Source organism: Geotrypetes seraphini, chromosome 15 (genome assembly GCF_902459505.1).
Source record: "Geotrypetes seraphini chromosome 15, aGeoSer1.1, whole genome shotgun sequence".
NCBI classification, from domain to species: domain Eukaryota; kingdom Metazoa; phylum Chordata; class Amphibia; order Gymnophiona; family Dermophiidae; genus Geotrypetes; species Geotrypetes seraphini.
The window spans coordinates 50,394,839-50,418,774 of NC_047098.1; the positions used below are offsets into that span (position 1 = coordinate 50,394,839).

The 23,936-nt window shown below is 41.2% G+C and overlaps 1 protein-coding gene across 5 annotated transcripts in view; it reads right to left on the reverse strand.

Moving 5' to 3' along the window:
* Positions 1–23,936, reverse strand: part of SYNRG (synergin gamma) — a 132,583-nt gene that overhangs the window by 14,302 nt on the left and 94,345 nt on the right. For all 5 annotated transcript variants that reach the window (XM_033921945.1, XM_033921943.1, XM_033921940.1 and 2 more), the window contains 6 exons: positions 5,935–6,519; positions 4,917–5,080; positions 4,254–4,307; positions 3,448–3,544; positions 2,235–2,383; positions 1,603–1,713 (listed from right to left, as the gene is read on the reverse strand). In XM_033921945.1, the coding sequence (XP_033777836.1) occupies positions 1,603–1,713; positions 2,235–2,383; positions 3,448–3,544; positions 4,254–4,307; positions 4,917–5,080; positions 5,935–6,519 (1,160 nt within the window). The remainder of the gene's footprint in view (positions 1–1,602; positions 1,714–2,234; positions 2,384–3,447; positions 3,545–4,253; positions 4,308–4,916; positions 5,081–5,934; positions 6,520–23,936) is intronic.

Sequence of the window (23,936 nt, forward strand, 5' to 3'; positions counted from 1 at the left end):
AACTGTACACAGTATTCGAGGTGTGGGTGGGAAGGCCTAAGCAACAGGGATATGTAAACAGTGTAGTAGTGGTAGTAGTACTCCTCATTTGTCACCTAGTCTGTGTTAATGGGACAAGCTTCCAGTTCCATATATGCATTCAGGTTATGGAGAAATCTCTATACACTTCCACCTCCCCATTCGCGGTTTCCCTACTCGTGATTTCACATAATCGCAATTTTTTTTTTTGTGAGGAGAGGAGTGAAAACCCCCCCATATTTTTGTCTTCCCCCCAGCATCCTGGCCTTACCTGGTGGTCTAGCTGGTTTTCAGGGCAGGAGCAATCTTCCTATGCTCCTGCCCCGTGCAGATAGCCATTAGGAAATGGCTGTGGGGAGTTCCCGTAGTCTCTCAAGAGACTACGGGAACTCCCCACAGCCATTTCTTAATGGCTATCTGCACAGGGCAGGAGCTCTGCCCCTATCCCCCGTGAATAACCCACTGCCCACAGGCTCCTCTCTACAGCTGGAATTCTCTAGCAAAGTTCTGGGCATCACCATAGATTCATCATTATCCTTCAACGACCACCTCAACTCCCTGATAAAAAAATGCTTTTGCAGCCTTCACATGCTGAGGAAAGTGAGATCCTGCTTCCACCAAAAACACTTTGCCGTCCTCGTACAATCCATTATCCTCTCCAGATTGGATTATTGCAATTCCATTTACCTAAGCTTAACAAAGAAAAGCCTCCACAGACTCCAACTAATCCAGAACACCGCGGCCAAACTTATCTTCTCAAAAAGTAAATTTGACCATGTCACACCGCTCCTATCCAAACTCCACTGGCTTCCCGTTATTTCCAGGGTCTACTTTACATGTGCCTGCCTAACCTTCAAGATCCTCCACGGTATCCTTCCTCCTTTTATCCCTCTATCCTGGAATTCCTCAAATCCAACCTCCACTAGATCCACTCAAAAATTAAAACTATCCTACCCCTCCTTAAAAGGCATCTCCCTTGTTGGTAAACTTGGCTCTTCCCTCCCTTTCAGAATCACTCAGCTCTGGAACAGTCTCCCTTCCCTTCTCCGCAATTTGAGCCCCCTTCTACCATTCCGTAAGCATCTGAAGACCTGGCTCTTCTCCAGAACGTAACCCCGTCCCGCTCCTGGCACTCTCACACCAACCTCTCTTCTCTCATACTTATATAATTCCACTGTAGTTCCGTTCCTTCCCTAACCATGTAAACCGTGTCGAGCTCCATCTGCGGAGATGATGCGGTATATAAACCCAAGATTTAGATTAGATTAGATTAGATAACGAGGGAGAAGTGTACTGCAAAGTCTTATCTCATTACTAACTTAAATTCAACAAAGAAAGGAACTGAAAACAAAAGACATAACAGATCCCTGCTGGCACAAACAGCTGTCTACATTTACATTTATTTATATTTGTTATTCAGTAAATCCTATACTGGACAGGTCTAAGTGGTTTACAGTCTAAGAAAAAAATTTTGCAGAGTAGGGAAAGAACGCCAATATGTAGGTAGGAAAGTAGCACATCACTCATTCAACATTAGAAGTGAAGTTGAAAACGAGATTTGGAGGACGGTCTAAAAAGACTTACTTTACTTCTGGAGTCCACGTTCAACAGACAAACCCCGCATGCAAGTTCCTGAGCATTTTTGATTCCAGGGCGCAGAAGGCAGGATGAAAAATCCAAAGCACTTTCATCTGGCTAAAAGGCAACAAAAAGACCAATTATTTTAGTCCACATTCTGGTGCCCTTATGTCACAACTATGGTTGCAGAGGGAAAGAATTAGGCGACTGATAAAAGGATTCCCCAATGCAATGAGAACCTGCAGATGCACTATGATCCTGTCCATGTAATCGGGTACATTAACCAAGCATGACCTATTGGTTGGAGAAGAACTTTAAGCAACATCACTTGGCAATGACTTTACAACCCTACTGTGAGCGAGCAGCAATAACGCATTAACCTGGCATTGAAATACTGATGTAATCTTGCTATGGTCCGCTTCTGAGCTCAGATATGCAGTTATCAGAATATCCATGCAGACACAGCCACCATGCAGCGCATCAAAAATGGAAATAATCATGTTGCTCTCCTGATGAGACTGGAGTTACTTGTTCTGTGCATAGTTTTACTTTGTAAGCTACCTTGGCGTTGATACAAAAAGGCAGTATAACAAGTTGAAAGGCAAAGGAAAGCAAGTCTGAGCATTCAAAAGCCTTACCGTTACAGCAACTAGAGACATGAATCCGATGAGGTTGTTCCATGTTTTGTCAATGTCTTTCAAGAGGTGCTGGAGCTTCTCACTGCATACTGCAGTAGCCTTTATACCTAATTCAACTCGCTTGGCGACTCTATATACCTCCACGACACCTACTCAAAGCAGAGAGAAGTACAGGACACTTAGCAACATTTACAATAGCTCAAGCAATGATTCTAATGCATTTGGGGGCTGAAAATAATCTGTGCAATTTAAAACTCTTTATACCACCTGTGACATGTACAGCTAGTATGTGTGAAGCACAGAGTTGCACGGGAACACAAATTTCACTGGAATCTAACCTGTATCTACATGTACCCACTGTGATCTATTTCATTTCCATAATTTTCCTCTATCCCTACAGGAGTTGATGCTATTACTTCTCTCTCACAGCCTCCCATGTTTCTTGGGGGTGGTATTCATTATTTAGGTAATGAGTGTTCCAAGCCTCAGTCTGGTGTTCCAGCTGCCTATCTGGGTATTTTGCCTCTCTCAGTGCGTTCCAAGCTTCAATATGATGTTGCAGGAAATTTTGACTACACTCATGTGGAAACTTCTTCCATCCCTGCGGGATTCCCACGATCCTCTATTCCTTTGCAGCTCTCTGACAGACATCTGAACATGTACCTAAGTGAATGCACTTTCATGTGCCTTAATGTTATAGATTTCTAGCATAGTGAATCAAATATGGTGATAGGATAGGAAGTCTTGGAGGGAAATCCTCCCAAGCTGCTCTATCCCTTGGCAAAAACCTGTAACAGCTTCAAAGCTCTATGTACTTTTGCAACTGCTACGCTGGTACTGAACACAGTCCAATAAATTGCTACTGAATTAAAGCCAATATGCAATTTCCATGGGCACCTTCAAGTGGGCAAAATCTTTAGGCTTTTCTTTCTTTAGGCTTTAGGCTCGTGCTTTCATGAATTCCCCTCTTAAAAGCTTTTGTGGGTACATCCACTGAAACACTAGATTACCATTATTTTGTATGTCAAACTTTACAGTTTATTAAGTAGTAAACATACATTCTACAAACCCTGAGGTGGGTACCTGGTGGCACATTTACAATGTATGGACCACACAATAACTTCTAAAGGCAGAGACAGGAGTGGGAACAATGATGGAGTAGCTGAAAATGGCCTGAAGTGGTTCCAAACATGACATCAGAACAAAAACCCACCATGCAGGTATTCCATGCCTTGCACAGACTGGATGACTTCAGTGCAAACAGATGAACTGCTTATTCCATTAAGGGTGTCATTTGCATTCCTAATTACCTAAAAAAACCCAAAAAACACCACATCAGCAAGAGGATCTGTCATGGACAAAATTATTTATTTTTTTCTGTTTCTAATGAAAGAGAGGTGAAGCCAAATCAAAACATTCACTTGATCTCAGACTTGAACAATGTTAGTGCCTGTTTAATTTGTGCAAATATAGATTTCACTTCAGAACTTTTACCCAAGGTCACCCTAATCCGGTATCTCTCAAACTGTGTGTCACAACATAGTGGTGTGCCATGAGAGATTCCAGAATTTGACTTTATTTTTTAAAATTCCCTTCATAAGTATACACTAGAATATATGACATGCACATCACGTACACAAAAATCTGTCAATGTTATGAATGTCTGTGTGTGTAAGGGTAGCCTATAGAAAAGGGATTAATCATGGTTGCCCTTTTCCATTGATACTTCCCAGGTAGAATATGTTAAAATTAAAACAAATATCCATTAAAAGCCAAAACCTTTTTCTTAAAAAATATCCATGATTTTAAAATACCGATATACATGAATTTCAGGATTACCATGTAGCATCCTTATTGAGATGTACCTTTAAACCTTCAAAAATACCCTCTTTCAATCAATAATAATAAAGGGGTTAATTTAACGATACAGATTCTATTCTGCAAGATTGTCTGAATGCAAAATTCTGCAGGTATTATGCAAGTCAAAAGAATGAAAGGCAAAAATGAAAACCCACTTACTTGCAGGGCACTCTCCAAGCATCGTTGCCACTCATATGCATACCTCTCACTTTCCTAAAAGAATGAAAAGCCAATTCCACTTTTAGCCTCTGTTGAAATCATAACATAACATTTTGGCCTGTGTGAAAGAAATCCACCCTATTACCTGCTTTGCAATACAGGCCAACAAGGAGGACACATGTAACGAGACAGCACTGAACTGTCTAGGATGACAGGAGATCTTTCCAGCAGTTCTATCTACATTTAGAAAAAAAATGCTATTTGGTTGCTAAAACAGGTTCTTAAAAACCACATTGACAACAAATGTAAAATGAGGCCGACAGATCTTCCTTTTTATTTTGTAAACTGAAACATATAACAGGGAAGAGGAAAGCTTTAAGCAATGAATTCTCTAAGAGCAACAGTACCAGGGGCAGTGTTCCCCAAGTCTTGTCAATGCTGGTGCCTACAAACTGATGAGGGAACTAAATGGACAAATCTGAATTTATTAACTGCCACAAAGCTTTCTTCTAGTCTTCAAAGGGGGAGTGGAGCTTGGAAAGATGATACGAAGATCTAGGGGGTCTTGACTTGGGTTGATATGTCCACATCATACTTTCTTATACTGGGCTTTGCTTCTGATGACTGCAAGCAAGGCATGAGAGCACAAGTCTTTCTCCTTACCTCCACTTCTCCAGTTAGGTCTTTGTATTTGTCTCTGATGATAGGCAGAGCTGGTTTTTCACTAAGTGTATTTGAGCGATCTCTAAAGGGTTGCTCCAAAGCTGAAGAGGGTGAAGAACGGCTTATCTCTTTGTCTCCCAAACTCAAGCTCCTTTTATGAGTGCCTAGAAGATAGATAGTTACAACATAATCAAAAGGACAAACAAAGCAGGCCTTCACATGGATCCAGGGCATGAACATTAAAATCAAAAGGTGTTCTCTCTTAACGTAATGAGCATTTAGCAGACATTACATAAGAGCAGATTCTAAAAAGGGCACTGAAAGTTAGGCATCAAAAATATGGGTGCCAATTACAAATTCTAGAATGGTAATTGCACGTCAAAATTGCCACTAATGAACAGAGTAAGCCGACATGCGTGCACCTAGCTTTTAAGTGTGAGCACCTATGTCGTGTCAAAGACTGCTATAATTGGTCACTCCAAAAGGTGAAAGTTGTATAAATGATAGTACAGTATACTATAACTTACACCTATAACTGCAAGACATGTCCTGATCCACCCATGTGCACACCCCCTTTGTAATTGTGTGCTATAGCATTCAGGCACCAAATATACAGAATAGCACCTAAGTGAAGGCTATTATGTGCATAGTTGGAGGGGACGGAGTGGCCTAATGGTTACAGCAATATGTCTCAGGTACCCTCTTGCATAAGGGGCTTATTGTACCAGAGCATTAATTGGAAAGGCAGACTAAAATTTTTTTTAAAAACCAAAATATCAACAATCTTGCCAATGAGACAGATTTGAATTTATATTTTGGGACATTTATTAGTCTGCCAGTCTAGGCTTATCATACTCAGTGGATACAGCAGCCATATTTTCTGTCCTGCTATGAACACAGGTTTTCCCAATTACATATTTTAATTGTCTGGTACATCATGGCCTACATTCAAGGTATCAGAATACATTAGCTGGCTGAAGGAAATGGAAGAGATGGAACTGAACCTAAGCATTCTCACCTTGAACAGAAAGGTCAAAGGTTGCAAGTTCACTCTTGATCATTTCTTCACTAGATTTCACTTGAGAGTTAGCCACAAGAAAATCAAATTTACTGATCTTAAGCTTTTCTCTTTGGAACTCTCCAAACTCATCTGTAGACTCTTCCTGCTCTTTAGACAAATTATCATCGGTGGCTACACTTGGGCCCATCTCAGCTGTCTGCACATCTTGCACATCTGAACCACGTCTGGCAAAGTCTCCAAACTTATTGGCATCATCCCTTTGCCAACCAGGTCCCGGGGCCGGATCTTGAACGTTGGCAAAGACAGCAAAACCTGAGTCCTTTGGTGCTTTCACACTTGAAAAGGTCGTCACCTTTGAAACAGTTGTCATGGTGATGTTTTCTGAGCTGCCAAATGACGTTTCCTTCTTCTGAAGGACAGAGGTAGCTGAAGACAATCCATGTTCTGATCCCGGAAAAAAAGAAGGGTGTTTTTTGCTCTGGGCTAAATCATCTCTCTCTGACCAGTCATAGCTGGTCAGACTACTTGTTGCCGAATCATTGTTGTAGTTTCCAAAGGAGAGATATTTTAAATCATCTATATCTAAAAGAAATAAAAATCCACACTGAGTGCACATCTGACAGGATAAATTAGTTCAGATTTTTCCAAACACTAATACCACCATCTAGGACCATCACAATCAACTTGCAGGAGTGGGGAGCGAGGACCGCAATCCAGTTGGGTTTTCAGAATTTCCCCAATGAATATGCATGGAATTTATTTGCATACAATGGAGGCAGTGCATGCAAATAGATCTCATGCAAGCAGACTAAATCCTGACAACCTGACTGGATTATGGCCCTCGTTCCTTATCCCTGAACTAGGGGTTCTCAATGCAGTTCTCAGGTCACACTTTTCAGGATACCTACAATGAATATGCCTGAAATAAATTTGCAAGCGCTTTCTCTATCTATGCAAATCTATGTTATACATATTCATCTTGGGTATCGTATAAGCCTGACTGGCAAGGTGTGTCTTGAATATTGGGTTGAGAACGCCTGCAAAAGACCTATGACACCCATGTATATTATAGTTTTGACATGTAATCCAGGGTTCTTGTAGCCATATGGTCCTGCAGAAAATTGAAATGTATCAAAGTGCAATACCTTTACTTGTACCAAGAAATTAAACATGTTGATGCTATGACATTTGGAGAAGGGGAGACTTCCGTAGATAAAGTGATTAAGATAACTAAAGTAACCACATATTTAAGTTATGAAAATATTCTTAGAAATAGTTTAAATTATGACTAAATGATATACTTTTATTTGTAGGAAAGTGTGGCTCGTGGAATTCTTTCCAACTCCTTTGTGCTTAGTTTGAACAGAGCCGGACCCAAAATGTTATTGGTTTGGGAAATGTAAATATATCGTATCATCATCTATCCATTAAATGTCACTTGTCAACAGATTACAGTTTAAACAGAGGGTTTCACTGTCTCAAGGCAACGGGTATTGCTATGTTTTACCAGCACCAGCAATAAGCAGCAAAACTTCAGGGTTCAGTCAGTAGGTTTAGAAGTAGAATTTACAACAAAGAAAATGAAATGCACAGAGTGAATCATTAAGAGCCAGCCCTGCAGGGACATGGATGTGGTAGCAAAGGGCAGAAAGTGCATGAGAAAACATCTCTGTGTTTGCTGGCAACAGAGCAGAAGAGGGGAGAAGAAGTTTGAAAGCAGCAATTGCTTACCAACTTGTCTCAGATAGCAATGTTTTATGCAACAGGTCTTCTATAGAAATGCACTAGGCCAATTTGGGATCCCCAGTCTGATTTGACTCATGTTTGAACTCAAAGTTTCCTTTTCCCTCCAAACCAAATTTGGTCTTGTTTGCTTTCATTTTTACCAGCTTTCTGATAAACAAGTTATTTATATTATATATATCAGTCGCTGTCAAAAAAGAATTAAACAAAGGGGAGACCACAATTTAGCTATCCGGGTACTGAATAACACCAGTGCCTGGATAAGTCTGCCTAGACTCCCCCTCCCCCCAGCATTATCTGCATAGTATAGGGGCACTATCCAGTTATGTACTGGTCATGTGCCACTGAATTTCAGTGGAAAACCAGGCCCAAACAATTTAACCGAGCAGGAGCCACTCCATTAGAGACCGACAATTTCAGTTTCAGCACTGAAACTAACCTGAAATCCAGGTTCAGGTTTCTGCCAAAACTACCACAGCATTTTTGTCAGAAACTGAAACTCTACCCCGTTGCACCCCACCCATGACCATGCTTCATTACAGCCATCCCCAACTCCCAGGCAAAAACTTACCCCCTTGGACTGCCTGACCATCCACTCATTTCTGCCTACTCCTGCTGCTGAAATCAAAATGGCTGCCAAGAATGCATATGCTGGTTGGCCATCTCAAAATGTTTGCCTGGACCCTGTATATGTGAATTCCAATTGTAAAATTGGGAACACACAAATTATGCTCTTGCCCAAACCATGTCCCTTCCAATCTAGGCATCCTATGATGTTTAGAAGTGTAAATAATTTCCTAAAACTCACTTGCATGCCTTTGCTACTGGTACATATAAATGCCTCACAAGCCTTTTAAAATGATCTTCATAGTGTTGGTTTCTAGGCACTAACCACTACCAATTTAGATTAGAAAGTTACAACTACTATTTATCGCTTATATAGTGCTGAAAGGCATACGTAGAATTGTACATTTTGACATTTAATGGACAGTCCCTTTTGGAAGAGTTTACAGTCTAGCTTAGACAGACAGACTTGACATGGGGTTGGGGGGGGATGGGTGAGGTGAAAGGAGCTGAAAGCACTTTCAAAGAGGTGGGCTTTTAACTGGGCCTTGAATACTGCCAGAGACGGAGCCGGTTGTTGGGATTCAGGCAGCTTGTTCCAAGCATATGGCGCAGCAAGGTAGAAGTGACGGAGTCTGGAATTGGAAGAGGAAGAGAAGGACACAGATAGGAGGGAATTACCAGCTAAGCAGAGCTCGTGGGGGGGGGGGGGGAGGGAACATAGGGGGGATAAGTGAAGAGAGATAGTGAGGGGCAGCTGAGTGCATTTGAATTGAGAAATTGAATTGTATTCGGAAAAGGATGGGCTTGGTGGGGAGTATCCTCTTACCAGCAGTTAAGCAAAATGCCATTCTACAAAACAGGGAATTTCTAACTTGCTTCAAAAGAAAGAGCATATCAGTTTAGTATGGAGAGTGTAGAGCAGTGGTCTCAAACTCATGGCTCGCCACCCGGCACTGTTCCCTCTAAGCTGAGCAGGAGTCCTCCACCCACAGTCTCACCAATAGAGGGTGCTGTTTTACTGTCACATTTTTCAATTGTGAGGGACAGGCAAGTTCTGCAGGACTCCAGGGAACATACCTGTCCTTAGCGACTGAAAATATTCCACCCCCTAGTGGTAGCAATGCAGCTGGAGGACACCTGCTCAGCTTAGAATGTTTATCATAATCACAAAAGTAAAATAAAACAGTTTCTTGATCATATGTCGCTTTAGCTATAAATGACAATATTATTATTAAAAGGTTTAGCCAAAAGGAAAGATTTATACACTATAACAAGTTTTACCTCATGCAAAATTGTCATTTCTTTAATAAGACATTAACTATTTTTTCTGCGGCCCTCCAAATACCTACAAATCCCAAATGTGGCCCTGTAAAGGGTTTGAGTTGGAGACCACAGGTGTAGAGGCAGGCTGAACTTTCCCTTTTCTTTTGTGGTAGGTCTGTTCCCAATTTGTACCACCAATAACACTACTGGGTAAAATTTAAAGAAAAAAAGGTCCCCAAATACCTAACAGATAAGCAAACAAAACAAAGGGACAACATTTTTTTTTTAATAATCCCTTTTTGACCGAGAAGATGCTCAGAACCAATAGGTGGAAAGAAAATCACAAAACCGGGGACAACCCCCTGTAAGTGTTTTCAATAGTCTATCATTGCACCATCTTCAAATTGGTAGAAAGGTTTAAACTGTATCTGAATAAAATTATTATTTTAAAGTGTCCCTTTCTTTGTAGAACAGCAAACTCCAATAAGTTAAAGTGCAAATTATTTTGGAAAAACTTAGCTTAAAAAAAAAGGTGAGGTTGTAAGGAAGTTGTCTCACTCTAGCGGGTCCTTCTTGGTCAAAAAAGGATTATAAAAAAAAAAATTTGTGTCCCTTTGTTTTGTTTGCTTACCAATTTGTACCAGTCACAAGAAAACCTGGGACAGATATCTCACAATCTGATATACTGTAATTAATGGTATGTAAGGTATATAATTTTTTTAAAGTTATAAAACTACAATAAAAGGGAGAATTGATCAATAATCAAATGAACAAAATACTGAAAGCAAATTCAGCCATATGCTCATAAAGGGGGGGAAAATATTCAAATAGATTTCCATGGGTGTTACCTCATGCAACACCCCCATAGAAAACTGTCCCCCCCCCCACTTCCTTCAGTGCAGCTATAAGTACACACACATGCTGGCTACAGGAGCAAGAACAAGCAACCTAGTGGCCCAGTGGTTAACATAGTGGGCTGATAAAAATAGTGCACTTACCATGTTAGACTACACAGTGGTATTCACTAATTTTTACTTGGGGCTGTTTTGGATCTAAATAAGCTGAAGAGCAGCTGCCAAATATCTTCCCATTGGGACAGTTGATCAATATGTGTTAATGACATCTATCCCTACTAGTCCATTTTCAAACTTTTCATTGGGGGTATCCTGAAGGTGGTGGACATTTCCAAATGCATTCTCTTCTACTGAGAAAAACCTTGTCTGTCCTTCACGCATGCTGGTCTTCCCCTTTCTCTTTGGGTGGAGAGGAGCAAGTAGCCTCCCCTCCCCAGTCCCCCCCCCCAACTAACCACAACCTGGATAATCGGGACCTTGGAGTTCTCCAGTGTTCACTAATGGCCCCTGGGCCTTGCATTGAAGAACACTGGTAAACTTGAATGTATAGTATTAAAAAAAAAAAAAAAAAAGGAGAAGAATATAAGTGACACCATTTTTTGGACCAATTTTTGATCCTTAAAGCTATTCAAAAGTAATTTATAAGTCCAATAGATAGGGTATCACTTTACTGTATATTCTTTTATCATTATATTATTTATTAGCTTTTATTTTTGAAGGAAATTCATCTCACAATAAATTGGTTAGTCCAGTAGATCCCAAAGTTTTTTTGTTTCAAAGCATCCTTAGTGTGTTAGTAATTTTTCATTGCACTCCTAAGTCAAAAGAAATACCTAACCACACTCCCTCATCTGGTATCTCTCTCCTTTTCCTCCCCACATGACCTGGCATCTCTCCCTCCCCCCCTCCCCCCCCCCCAAATTCTGGTATCTCGCTCTTCTCTTTCCCTATGATGTCCCATCTCGAACTCTCTATTCCCCTTCGTGCTCTGGCATCTGTATCCCTCCTTCCCCCCCAAAAAAATTTGGTTGTTTTTCTCATTTACCCCTCCTTTCCAATCAGGTGCGGCATTTCTTTCTTCTACTCACATCTCTCCCCCCTCCTTTCCAGGATCTGGTGCCTCTCTCTGTTCCCCACACTGCAGTTTGTGATCTTTGGCTCACCAGCATTTTAAACAGACTCTCTTCATCAGCTCTAGCAGCTTTCCCCTTGTCTTCAACTTACTGACCTTACAGAGGCAGGATGCTGTGGAAAGCTTCCAGGTTATCGAAGGCAGCATGTTTAAGCTGCCGGTGGCCTGAAGATTATAAGCAGCAATGTGGGGAAGAGAGAGGGGGTGCCGGACTGGCAGCAAGGTTTGCGTCTTCGACCACAGCACTCAAGTGAGTTTGCCACGGCGCACAGTTTGAGAAGCACTGGTGCCACCAACCTTTGTCACTTTTACTGCTGAAAACTTAACATGAGTCCCTTTCTAGAAGTGTTCAAGCACTGTATACAGTCATGCTAGAATGCTAGGAACAGTTAGTAATAACTGTTAAGGGTATGCATCAAATTGTACAATTATCAATTTTCTAGCTCTCCAGGGTCAAGTGAAGTCACTGTTCAACTGCCTCTTAGAAAACTAATGACTTCATGTGAGAAATCATGAAGGCATACAATACACTGTTTCTGGTCTCTGCTTTACACTTCAATTATAGAACAGACTCAACTGATTCAATTCAGCTTTGATGGAAATACCACCCACTCACGGATGCATGGCACTATGTGCTCTTGAGAGGAAAGGATTTTGCATTTAGATCACACTAACAATTTTATAGACTCTTCTTGCAGAACATTTCAACTCTTTTTTAAACCCTGTTATACTAAGGCTTTTACCACATTCTCTGGCAATGAATTCCAGAGCTTCATTTATACTGAGTGAAGAAATGTTTTTCTCTAATTTTGTTTTAAATGTACTTCTTAGTTAACTTGATTGGGTGCCCTCTAGTCCTTGCTTGTTTAATTTTTCTAAAAGTGCAATTCACATCTACCCATTCCAATCCACTCCACTCATGATTTTATATATTCAAGAAAGTGTGGGACAGGCAAGTGGGATCTCTTGGGAAAGCGCAGAAGATAGTGGATGCTGTGGATAGGCAGACTGGATGGACCATTTGGCCTTTATCTGCTGTCATGTTTCTATGTTTCTTTAGCATGTCCTCCCTCAGTTGTTTCTTCTGAAAGCTGAAGAGCTCTTTTTTTTAATCTTTACTCATACTGGGGGAACAGAGGAGGGTTACCTCTTTTATCATGTTAGAATATAAGAACAAAAAAATAGCCTTACTGGGTCAGACCAATGGTCCATCAAGCCCAGTAGCCCATCCTCACGATGGACAATCCAATACCACAAAAGAGTAGCAACATTCCATGCTACTGATCCAGGGCAAGCAGTGGCTTTCTCAATAACAGACTATGGATGTTTCCTTTCTTAAAATCAGCTTCACTACCCGCTCTTACCACAACCTCTCTCAATGTGTTCCAGAGCTTAACTATTCTCTGAGTGAAAAAATATTTCTTCCTATTGGTTTTGAAAGTATTTCCCTGTAACTTCATCGAATGTCCCCTAGTCCTTGTAATTTTTGATGCAGCGAAAAATTGATCCACTTGTACCCGTTCTATTCCACTCAGGATTTTGTAGACTTTTCAATCATATCTTCCCTCAGCTTTTTCTTTTCCAAGCTGAAGAGCCCTAACCTTTTTAGTCTTTCCTCACACGAGAGGAGTTCCATCCCCTTTATCATCTTGGTCACTCTTCTTTAAACCTTTTCTAGTGCCGCTGTATCTTTCTTGAGATAAGGAGACCAAAATTGAACACAATACTCCAGAGGAGGCTGCACCATGAAGTGAAACAGAGGCATTATAACATTCTTAGTTTTGTTAACCATTTCTTTTAAAAAATTCCTAGAATCTTTTGTTTGTTTTTTTGGCCGCCGCCACACATTTGGCGGAAGGTTTCATTGTATTGTCCAGCACTGGTCGCCGTACATGAAGAAGGACACGGTACTACTCGAAAGAGTCCAGAGAAGAGCGACTAAAATGGAGGAGTTGCCGTACAGTGAGAGATTAAAGAAACTGGGCCTCTTCTCCCTTGGAAAAGAGGAGACTGAGAGGGGACTTGATCGAAACGTTCAAAATACTGAAAGGAATAGACTTAGTAGATAAAGACAAACTGTTCACCCTTTCCAAGGTAGGGAGAACGAGAAGGCACTCTCTAAAGTTGAAAGGGGATAGATTCCGTACAAACATAAGGAAATTCTTCTTCACCCAGAGAGTGGTGGAAAACTGGAACGCTCTTCCGGAATCTGTTATAGGGGAAAACACACTTCAGGGTTTCAAAACAAGTTGGACAAGTTCTTGCAAAACTGGAATATACGCAGGTGAGGCTGGACTCAGGATGGACCACTGGTCTGACCCAGCAGCGGCAATTCTTATGTTCAATGACACTCAGATCATTTTCTTGGGCGCTAATCCCTAGCATCCAGTAACTGTGATTTGGGTTATTCTTCCCAATGTGCATCACTTTGCATTTGTCCACATTAAATTTCATCTGCCATTTGGATGCCCAGTCTTCCAATTTCCTAAGGTCCGCCTGCAATTTTTCACAATCCGCATGCTTTTTAACAACTTTGAATAGTTTAGTGTCATCTGCAAATTTAATCACCTCACTCGTCGTTCCAATTTCCAGATCATTTATAAATAAGTTAAATAGCACTGGTCCTAGTACAGACCCCTGTGGCACTCCACTGTTTACTCTCCCCCATTGAGAAAAATGACCATTTACGGTAATCCTACTCTATGCCCAGGCTATGAGGTAAAAATACTCGTGGGGTATAAGCATGTGTACCATTCTCATTGACAAAAGTGCATGTATTGTCTTTCCACTATCAAGTAAAGGGATGTTCCCAGGAAAAGGAGGCAGGTATGAAGCAGGGTGGTAATATGTTAATACTTTCCCCTATTCTTCTTCCCTCACAATCATTATTGACTAGCCCTTAAACTAAATTATAACATAGAGAGAGGCCTGGCAGCATGAAAGTTTGCATTTCTATTAGATATATACTGGTTGATATTCAAAGTGATTTAAATGGGCAGAAACTAGGGCTAGCTAACCTCCAATATTCACGTAAGTGGGTAGTATTGCTGTATACCAGCACTAACTCGCTTTTTTAAAACCAGTCCGCGCATCAGCATTAAGGGGGCGGAGTCAGGGAGCAGCCAGAAGTTATGTGAGTGCAGGCAATATTTAGTAGTAGTGCCTGCTTAGCTATGTGGGGGACCAGCGCTGAATATCGGCCGCCATCTGAAATGTTCCATCACCCCTTCCTTCCTGGATTATTAGACCTACCACTGAAGTATTGCGAGGCTGTTGATAAAGGTCACGGCAGCCATTCTGAAGGGGCACCTGCAATGGGTAGGAGCAAGTGGGTATTGTTCCTGTCTGTTCTCCGCTAGATTATCTGTGAATTCCTCCCTGTGTTCTAACAAGATTTCTTAAAACTAAGCTTTTTGTCATTGTGTATCTGTGAATTGCTCCCTAGGATTTTGTTCCTCATAACATAAGAATTGCCGCTGCTGGGTCAGACCAGTGGTCCATCATGCCCAGCAGTCCGTTCACGCGGTGGCCCTCCGGTCAAAGACCAGCGCCCAACTGAGACTACTCCTACCTGCGTACGTCCGTATTCAGTAGGAACTTATCTAGCGTTGCCTTGAATCCCTGGAGGGTGTTTTCCCCTATGACAGACTCTGGAAGAACGTTCCAGCTCTCCTCCACTCTCTGGGTGAAGAAGAACTTCCTTAAGTTCATATGGAATCTATCCCCTTTCAACTTTAGGAAGTGCCCTCTAGTTCTCCCTACCTTGGAGAGGGTGAACAACCTGTCCTTGTCTACTAAGTCTATCCCCTTCAGTACCTTGAATGTTTCGATCATGTCCCCTCTCAATCTCCTCTGTTCGAGGTATGCAGGCAGATTGATAGTGAAGGATGATACTAAGGAGTTTAAGTTCCACTTTTTGAGTTGCTTTGAATTATTGTATAATATTATGCTTGTGCTATTTTTATGTATGTTATTTTGGAAACTGCTGAGACTCCAGGCGAAATATATTTTTTTAATAAATAAAATAAATAGACCACAAGGGATCATGCCGGGGTGGTGGTGGAGGAAGTATAGTGTGTGGTTGGAACCTACCCATGTATCCTCACACAGGTCCTGGCTGAATACTGGCAAAATCCCCAAATTCCAGTGTCCTATATAAGTCTGGTTAGACACCAATATTTAATGCTGGTGCCTAGACAAGGCCCAGCATTGAGTACGAGGGCTGGTGACAATCAACGTATTAAAAAAAACAGCAAAAGAAAACCAACAACCCAACACTGAATGCTGCCGGTTGAATGCCAAATGAATAACTATTACTCTACTTCCAGCTTGCCAGAGACGCATCCAACTTAATCAATGTCTGCAAGATAACATAATTGCCTGTGTTCTGCTAAGACTTCTAAAACTTCATATCACTCACTGCTATTCATTTTAGCAGCCAGTGAATATTTAATAGAGTACTTTAAACACATGCTGCTAGGTCACAATGTCTCTTCACTTGTGTAACCAGAGATCTTGGTGCTTATCCTGTGATTATTTTTTTTTTTTTTTAAGTCTTAGCCTCTGCCATCTGCTCATGAAGATATCCATGCATACTATTATAGTGGATTACACTTATGTCATACATGGTGATGATGAAGTGCCATAATGTCAAGACAGCTCCAATACGGTAGGTGGTTTGGTTTTCTGCTATGAAATCTATTACTAAGTGTTCAGAAGAGATTTCCATGGACATTGTAATTCTTCGTTCTCAACACCCTTGTTTCACACAAACAAACTGCCCACCTAAACTCATTGATGCCATGTTTGTAACAGCTCTTATGCATATTCTGAAAAATTGGAAATCATCCTCGCTACTTGACTACACCTTTTGGTGGAACTCTCTGAGCATGTATAACAAATTTGAATCTTATGCATATGAGAAAAACATGATTTCTCGACTCTCCACAAACATGGTGCGAAATAAATCACCTTGGTCATTCTTAGATTCATATGTTCATTCTAACCAGTAGACACTTCTGCCTCTCTATCTATCTATCTCTCTCTTTTTCTTTTTCTCCCTCTTTCTTTCCCTCTCTCTTATTTCACTCTCCCTGCTTTTCTGCCTTTCATATATCTTCTATTAGCAGTTACACATACCCTAGATTCTTTTTATTAATCTGGTTGTAAGTAAATGATTATAGATATAGACTTTTTCTATACCATTGTGTCTTATTCAGATTTTGTGTGTTTGAACTGCTTTCTGTAAATTTCTTATAATATTCAATAAAAACTATTGAACTAAAAAAAAAAAAAAAAGAAAATCAAGTATGAAAACAAGCATATAAAAAAGGTAGCAGCTACGGACATCACATGCTAAGGGATGCTAAATATTCCTAACTCTACGCACACAATGCTGGGTTCTCTGTTAAAGTCGCCGCGCAGCAAAAGGATCTTGGAGTCACGATGGAAAATAACCCGACTATTCAGTTGTGTGAGGAAAGGAACAGACAATACAGCAAAGATTGTTCCACGGTAGGACCACATCTCGAGATCCAGTGCAAGCAGGGAAGGGGACCAAGATTCTAAGGGGGGGGGGAGGGGGATTGGCAAAGAAAAAGGCTAAACAGGTCTGCAACTTAAAAAGGGGAGACAGCTGAGATGGACTATGACAGAGACTATAAATTACAAGTGGGGTGGAACAGGGAACAGTTGTTTATCTTTACAAGATAGTACTAGGATTAACCCTTTCAGGACCAAGGGACATATTTGTCCCATAACTTTAAAATCCTATAAATTTTGATTGGGATAGTCTACAGTTCTAAATTTGATATGTACGGATTCCATAGGATACTGCCTTTATGTAAACAAACTGGTTCCGACATTCATTCATTAGTGTCGTTGCCAGATTGACGAGAAGATTCACTTGCCACACTGTCCATAAGCCAGAAGTGTGATTTTTTAAAATAAAAATAATGATATTTCACAAAAAAAAAAATCCATTTTTTGGCATCTGCAAGCCCTTTTTACCATAAAAATGTCGTCAAAACCACAAAAATTGGCCTACGATCCTTATGGTCCTGAAAGGGTTAAGGGGCCGTTGGTGAAACTAGCAGATTGCAGAGAATGCATACAACCAAGCTGTAAAATCTAATGCTGATGGATGTAGTTGAGGCCCGTACAGACACGATCACAGAGGAAACATTCATAGTGGATTGTGGAAAGTCAGTGAAATCTACAATGGCTGTAGCTGGAGTGCAGTTATGAACATAAGAACATAAGACTTGCCGCTGCTGGGTCAGACCAGTGGTCCATCGCGCCCAGCAGTCCGCTCACGCGACGGCCCTTAGGTCAAAGACCAGTGCCCTAACTGAGACTAGCCCTACCTACGTACGTTCTGGTTCAGCAGGAACTTGTCTCACTTCGTTCTGAATCCCTGGAGGGTGTTTTCCCCTATGACAGCCTCCGGAAGAGCGTTCCAGTTTTCTACCACTCTCTGGGTGAAGAAGAACTTCCTTACGTTCGTACAGAATCTATCCCCTTTCAAATCATTTACCTTCGGTTGCAGTGCCAGATGGAAGTTTGAGAGACTGTTGAAAACTCAACTCTGCAAGGGTATTTATTTTGCCTGCTTGTATGTTATAAGATCTGGGGCAGGACTTGAGTGCATTGCAGTGGCATGTATTTGGATTGTTGTTTTTGCATTTATTTTATGTATGTATGTTACTTGTGAACAGCCTAGATATTTAGACGGTGTATACATTTTAAAAATATTTAAATAATAAATCCCTGAAAGTAAGCACTGAGAAATGAATCTTCTGGGTATTTCTTAGTGACCTAGACTGACCTCTGTTCAAGACAGGTACTGGGCTTAATGGATCTGACACATCTTATGTTTTTATGTAAGGACTGATGGAACAGTAGTGATTAAAAACTTACTGGCTGGGTTGTCAGCAGGATTTGGAGGGTACTGTCTTCTTGCATAGGTGAAAATGATTCAGAGTGTCCCCAGTATATAAACCAGACATTTGCCATTTTCAAAGTCCAAAGATAACACCATCAAATATTTTCAATTAAAACAAAAAAAGGTTTTTCTATTCCAGGAACAACCTATATTTAAATTGGAACACACATCTCAAACTTTGTCCAGGACTATCAGAATCTGAATCAGACTTTGATAACGAAAAGTACTGGTTCTACTAACCAAAAAGAAAAATCAAAATAGGGAACTATTTTTAAAAACACACAAATTTGTGCCTGAGTAACCAGTGATAACCAGAGAACATGGGATAGCATAAGCGGGGATGATTAGAATCAGTGACACCTGCCACTAAAAATGTACTTGCAGCAATGACATCCCACGCGAGTTGTATTATCAGAAATTTTTCTTACTTCAACCACAAGAGCAATTTTTTTTTTTTCCTGCATGTCCTGACTTCTAAAATATCTTATCGGCTCTAATGGTGGGAAATAAAGACCATGGAAGTTCAAAGGATCAAGACTGGAAGTTCAAAGGATCTCTTCTTTTGAAGTTTCCCAGAAGAGGTTTGCTACCATTTCAGGAAAAACAGCATTTTTTTTTTTATTCTAAACTACAAGAACTGATTATGTCACAAGAAAATGTAAAACTTAATGGGAAGTTCTGTTTCTTTACAAGCTGGTGATGTGATATGAGGAGTATATCCTTCATTGAACTGGTTTGCTAGTTTTTTATAGTTTTTTTGTGTTGTTTTTTTTAAAGATTGTTACTTTTCAATTTCTCCATCTCCTCCCATTTTCTTACTACTTTTCTCTGGAGGCTTTATTTATTTAGAAGGAGTGTGTGTCGCGGTGGTTGAAGCTACCGCCTTAGCACCCTGGGGTTGTGGGTTCAAACCCCGTGCTGCTCCTTGTGACCCTGGGCAAGTCACTTAATCCTCCGTAGCCCCAGGTACGTTAGATAGATTGTGAGCCCACCGGGACAGATAGGGAAAATGCTTGAGTACCTGATTGTAAAACCGCTTAGAAAACCTTGATAGGTGGTATATAAAATCCTAATAAACTTAAACTTTATATACCACTTATGGCCTAAGTGGTTTACATTCAGGTACTGAAGCATTTTTCCCTATCTGTCCTGGTGGGTTTACACTCTGCCTAATGTACCTGGGGCAATGGACTTACCCCGGGTCACAAGGTGTGTTTTTTAATTTATTTTTGTATTCAATGTTGAGGGTTTTTTTTTGGCCTGGATTATCCTCTATTGATATATTGCTCCATTTCTTTGTAGGGCATTTTGAAAAAATTTTAAAAAGTCATAATGCTGATTGTTCAGTAGCTCAGCAGCACCATGCAATGTCATGTGGAGGGGGGTGGGGTGGGGAAGACTATTTCTAAAGAAGTGTCTTATTCTTAGCTAGGCAGGGCTAGGGCGATGCTGTAGCAACTGTGTGGAACTAACAGGCTAGAATGGTTCAAAACTAGATAGCAGCACAGGGATAGGGTCTGTGGGAATCTTGCAGGTAAGGAAGATGTTGCCAAGGGATTCCAGCAGGAATGGAAGAAGTTACCATGGGATTTCTGTGGGAGTGTAGTCAAAATCTATGGTGACTCCAGACTGAGATTTGGAATGCTAAGAGAGGCAGCTTGGACACCAGACTGAGGCTTGGAATGCTAAGAGAGGCAGCTTGGACACCAGACTGAGGCTTGGAATGCTAAGAGAGGCAGCTTGGACACCAGACTGAGGCTTGGAATGCTAAGAGAGGCAGCTGAAATACCAGACTGAGGCTTGAACACTCATTGGTTGAATTGTGAATACCATCCAAAAAAATCACAAGAGGCGTATGGGGACATACAAAGATCTCAATATGTACAGTTTGAAGGAAAGGCAGGAGAGGGGAGATTACTGATAGAGACATTGAAATACTTGCGTGGCATAAATGCACACAAGGCAAGTCTCTTTCAACTGAAAGGAAGCTCTGGAATGAGAGGGCATAGGTTGAAGTTAAGATGTGATAGGCTCAGGAGTAATCTAAGGACATACTTCTTTACAGAAAGGGTGGTAGATACGTAGAACAGTCTCCTGCTAGAGATGGTGGAGACAAAGACTGTATCTGAATTCAAGAACACGTGGGACAGGCTCTTGGGATCTCTTACGGAAAGGAGAAGATAGTGGATGCTGTGGATCGGGATCGGCAAACTAGAAGAGCCATTTGGTCTTATCTACCATCATGTTTCTACGTTGGGGTTGGGAGGAAACAAAGGCCTGCAAGCAAGTAAATAATAGCATCAACTACTCAGGGTATGGGCGGGGATAAAGGAGATTAACATAGGGGATGGAATGGAACTTAGTGGGCATAGGTTACATTCATTTGGATGGGTGAAATGTCTGTTCCTGTGCAACTCTCTATTCAAAACTCAACTAGGTCATTGCTAGCCGTTTAGTGGTGGCTAAGCATCATGTGGCAAGGCCATGGGAATTTGCAGCTAGTTTTGTTAATGTTACGCTGGTGTATTAGTGCATGCTGTCACAAACTCACTTTATTAATAACTGCAGAAAAAAAAAAAAATGCACAATCATGGTAGTGCAAGTTCTAGCTGACAGATTCATTGGGCTTTGGTGTCTGTTTAAATTTATAAACATTAATGTTAAGGTTCCTGCCGGTGGGGGGGAGGGGCTGTGGCGAAGGGAGAAGCATGCATATTCCATGTTAAAACAAGTACATAATTATATGCTTATCTATCCACGATGGTTGAGAATTAAAAAAGGAAGGTAACAAAAAAAATTGACTAAAGAGTACATCCTGAATATTGCTCAATTCATACAGTTGGGCTATATTCTTGTAGTGTAGACCAGAATAACTGGAAAGATGGCAATGGATGGTTGGTCTCTTTCTTCCATCATCTACTATGTCACTATGATAACTACTATAATCTCCAGGAGGGAGTCCCAGTCGGTGACGGAACAAAACGCACACCGACAATTCAGAGCAAGACTTCAGCGCGCCGCAGGAAAACCTTCTTTTAAAGGGCTCCGACAGGGGGCGTGGGATCGCGCTGCCTCGCGCTGCCATTTTCGGGGGGGGGGGGGGGGGTTGGGGGGTGTAACCCCCCACATTATACTGAAAACTTAACTTTTTCCCTAAAAAATAGGGAAAAAGGAAAGTTTCCAGTATAATGTGGGGTTACAACCCTCCAAACCCTCCCCCCCAACACCAGCGCGATCTCTATTAAGTAAAGTGTGGGGGGGGGTTCCCCACCAACACCCCCCGTCGGAGCCCTTTAAAAGAAAGTTTTCCTGCGGCGCGCTGAATTGTCGGCGCGCGTTTGTCTCTCGTGCTTAAGACTATGAACCGTCCCAGTCATTGGTCAAATGAACGACTCCCACCAATTGGTGCAAGCACACACTTCTCCCAGGTTCCAAAGGAAACTGTTGCGTGGATCTCATGCCAGGAGGATCATCACTGACCTAAATGTGCAAAATGAGTGGATTAAGATGGGTTTAAAAATTACCCAAACCCTGGATAGCTACAAATGAAGGCAGCGGGTGCCTATTGGTTCTGAATTTGAATTTTGGCGGAAAAGTTTCATGTTGTATAAGGCTACAATGTTTGAAATAAAGAAAAAAGAGTGCAAATCTTAAAGGCTCTTCAAAAAAGTCTTGTGTCTCAACATGAACAAAGATATGGGTCTGAAAAAAAACGATGTTTTGGAAATTACCATTCGTCGCTCCCCTTTGCTCTTATTTGGAGTTGTTCCCCACTATTTCCCTCGTATAAGGGGGGTTGCAGCTTTCCTCAAGTGGACTGTCCTCGTTGCCCTGAAATGTATTTTGTTGCAATGGCTTGAGGTTGATGCTCCGGATTATTTCCTTTGGCGCTGTAGGATGATTACTCTCTTGATGTGGGAAAGGAGGAATGTGACGGACCTTTCTTCTCTCTCAGGCCGCATCTTTCAGCACACTTGGGAACCATTTTGGACCACCATGCCTCCACTGGCTCGCAGCCGTTTACTTAACTGTTGAATCTTTGTTTTCTATTCCATCCTGTTGCACTTGGCATGCCTGTCTCTTTTTGTGTTTTTCATTGGTAATGTTATACCTGGAAGGAGGACCCGGCGGGGGGGGTTGGGGGGGGAGTTTTTTGGGAGGGTTTGGTTGGGGTGGGGTTGTTAGGGGGGCAGGCCTGTGGGGTTTGGGTTATGTAATTTGAAACTGTTGAGCTTGTCTATATTTTGACTGTTATTCTGTTGGTGTTTTTGCTTGCTCAATAAAATATATTTGAATATAAAAATGGTGTTTTAGGGAGATGAGGCACACGAATAAACGAAGCAAGTCAGATATTAGAGTGCGGGAGTTGGAAGCTAGCCCAGAAATCTTAGGGTCTGATGCTCAAAACTCTGACATTAGAGGCAAGAGTACACATCCCATCGCACAAGAACAGCGCTGAAAACTACCCTCCCCAATGCCCAAAGCAAATGGAATGCTAATTTTATGTGCGCTAGTAAAGCGAAAGCAAGGGGGAAGAATGTGACTGACGCAAGCACACAAGAGCTGCACTTACTGTGAAACTCCTGTGACCATATGTCAGGCAAAACAAGAACTACAAGAGAACATTAGCATCCTTCCCCTGCAATATGAAGTATAAGGCCCCCCCTTAAAAAATTCCAGTTTAAATCTCCTAAGAGGCTCCAGACAAAGTGCAGGCAAACAGGTGCCAATGCCCTAACCCCTGGCTTTACCTGGATTCACAGATATGGTTTTTCCTCACTAATAGCACTACAGGCTACACGGTCGTCTTTCTTCTTTCAAAAGAAGGCGAAAACTGTCAATTTAATGTGAAAAATGCAGATGAATCTTCTCCTTAAAATGTCCTCCTCAACCTGGTGGTGTGTTTTCAGCATTAAGGCCAACATTAGTTTCCGCACATTGAAGGAAATATATCATCCCATGATTCAAATCCATTTCAATGCATTTAAATACAATTTGTGCTGATCTTCAGGTGCTTTGGAGGGTTCTCTGCATGCTGCGCATGTGTGCAGTTCCAGCATCAATCATTGCGAGAGCCAGAGTTAGATTTTGTCTCGTGTTCTCCACAAACAGTACTTCATAACATGTTCATTTAGAATTTGTACTTATTCATTGGTCTTCAGAAGTGCCAGTATTAGCCGATTGGTTTGAGTGGCCAAATACTATGTGGCACTAGCCTCCTCATCAGACCGTTATGTTTTATATAAAGTGCTTTAGTGCTTCTATACTTCAGTGCTTGAGTAAATAAATAAATAAACTTAATTATACCTTTTGGTGGAATTCAGTGTGTCATATTTATAAAATGGAGAGAATGCTTGCTATACAGCAAGGTAATTACAATAGTTTTAAAAAAGATTTGGTGGCCATTGATTACATATTCTAATGATTAGACACCTTGGACACCTTTTTATTACATAGGAATATTTTTAGTGTGGGATTGGGGAGGTATGTCTTGTAT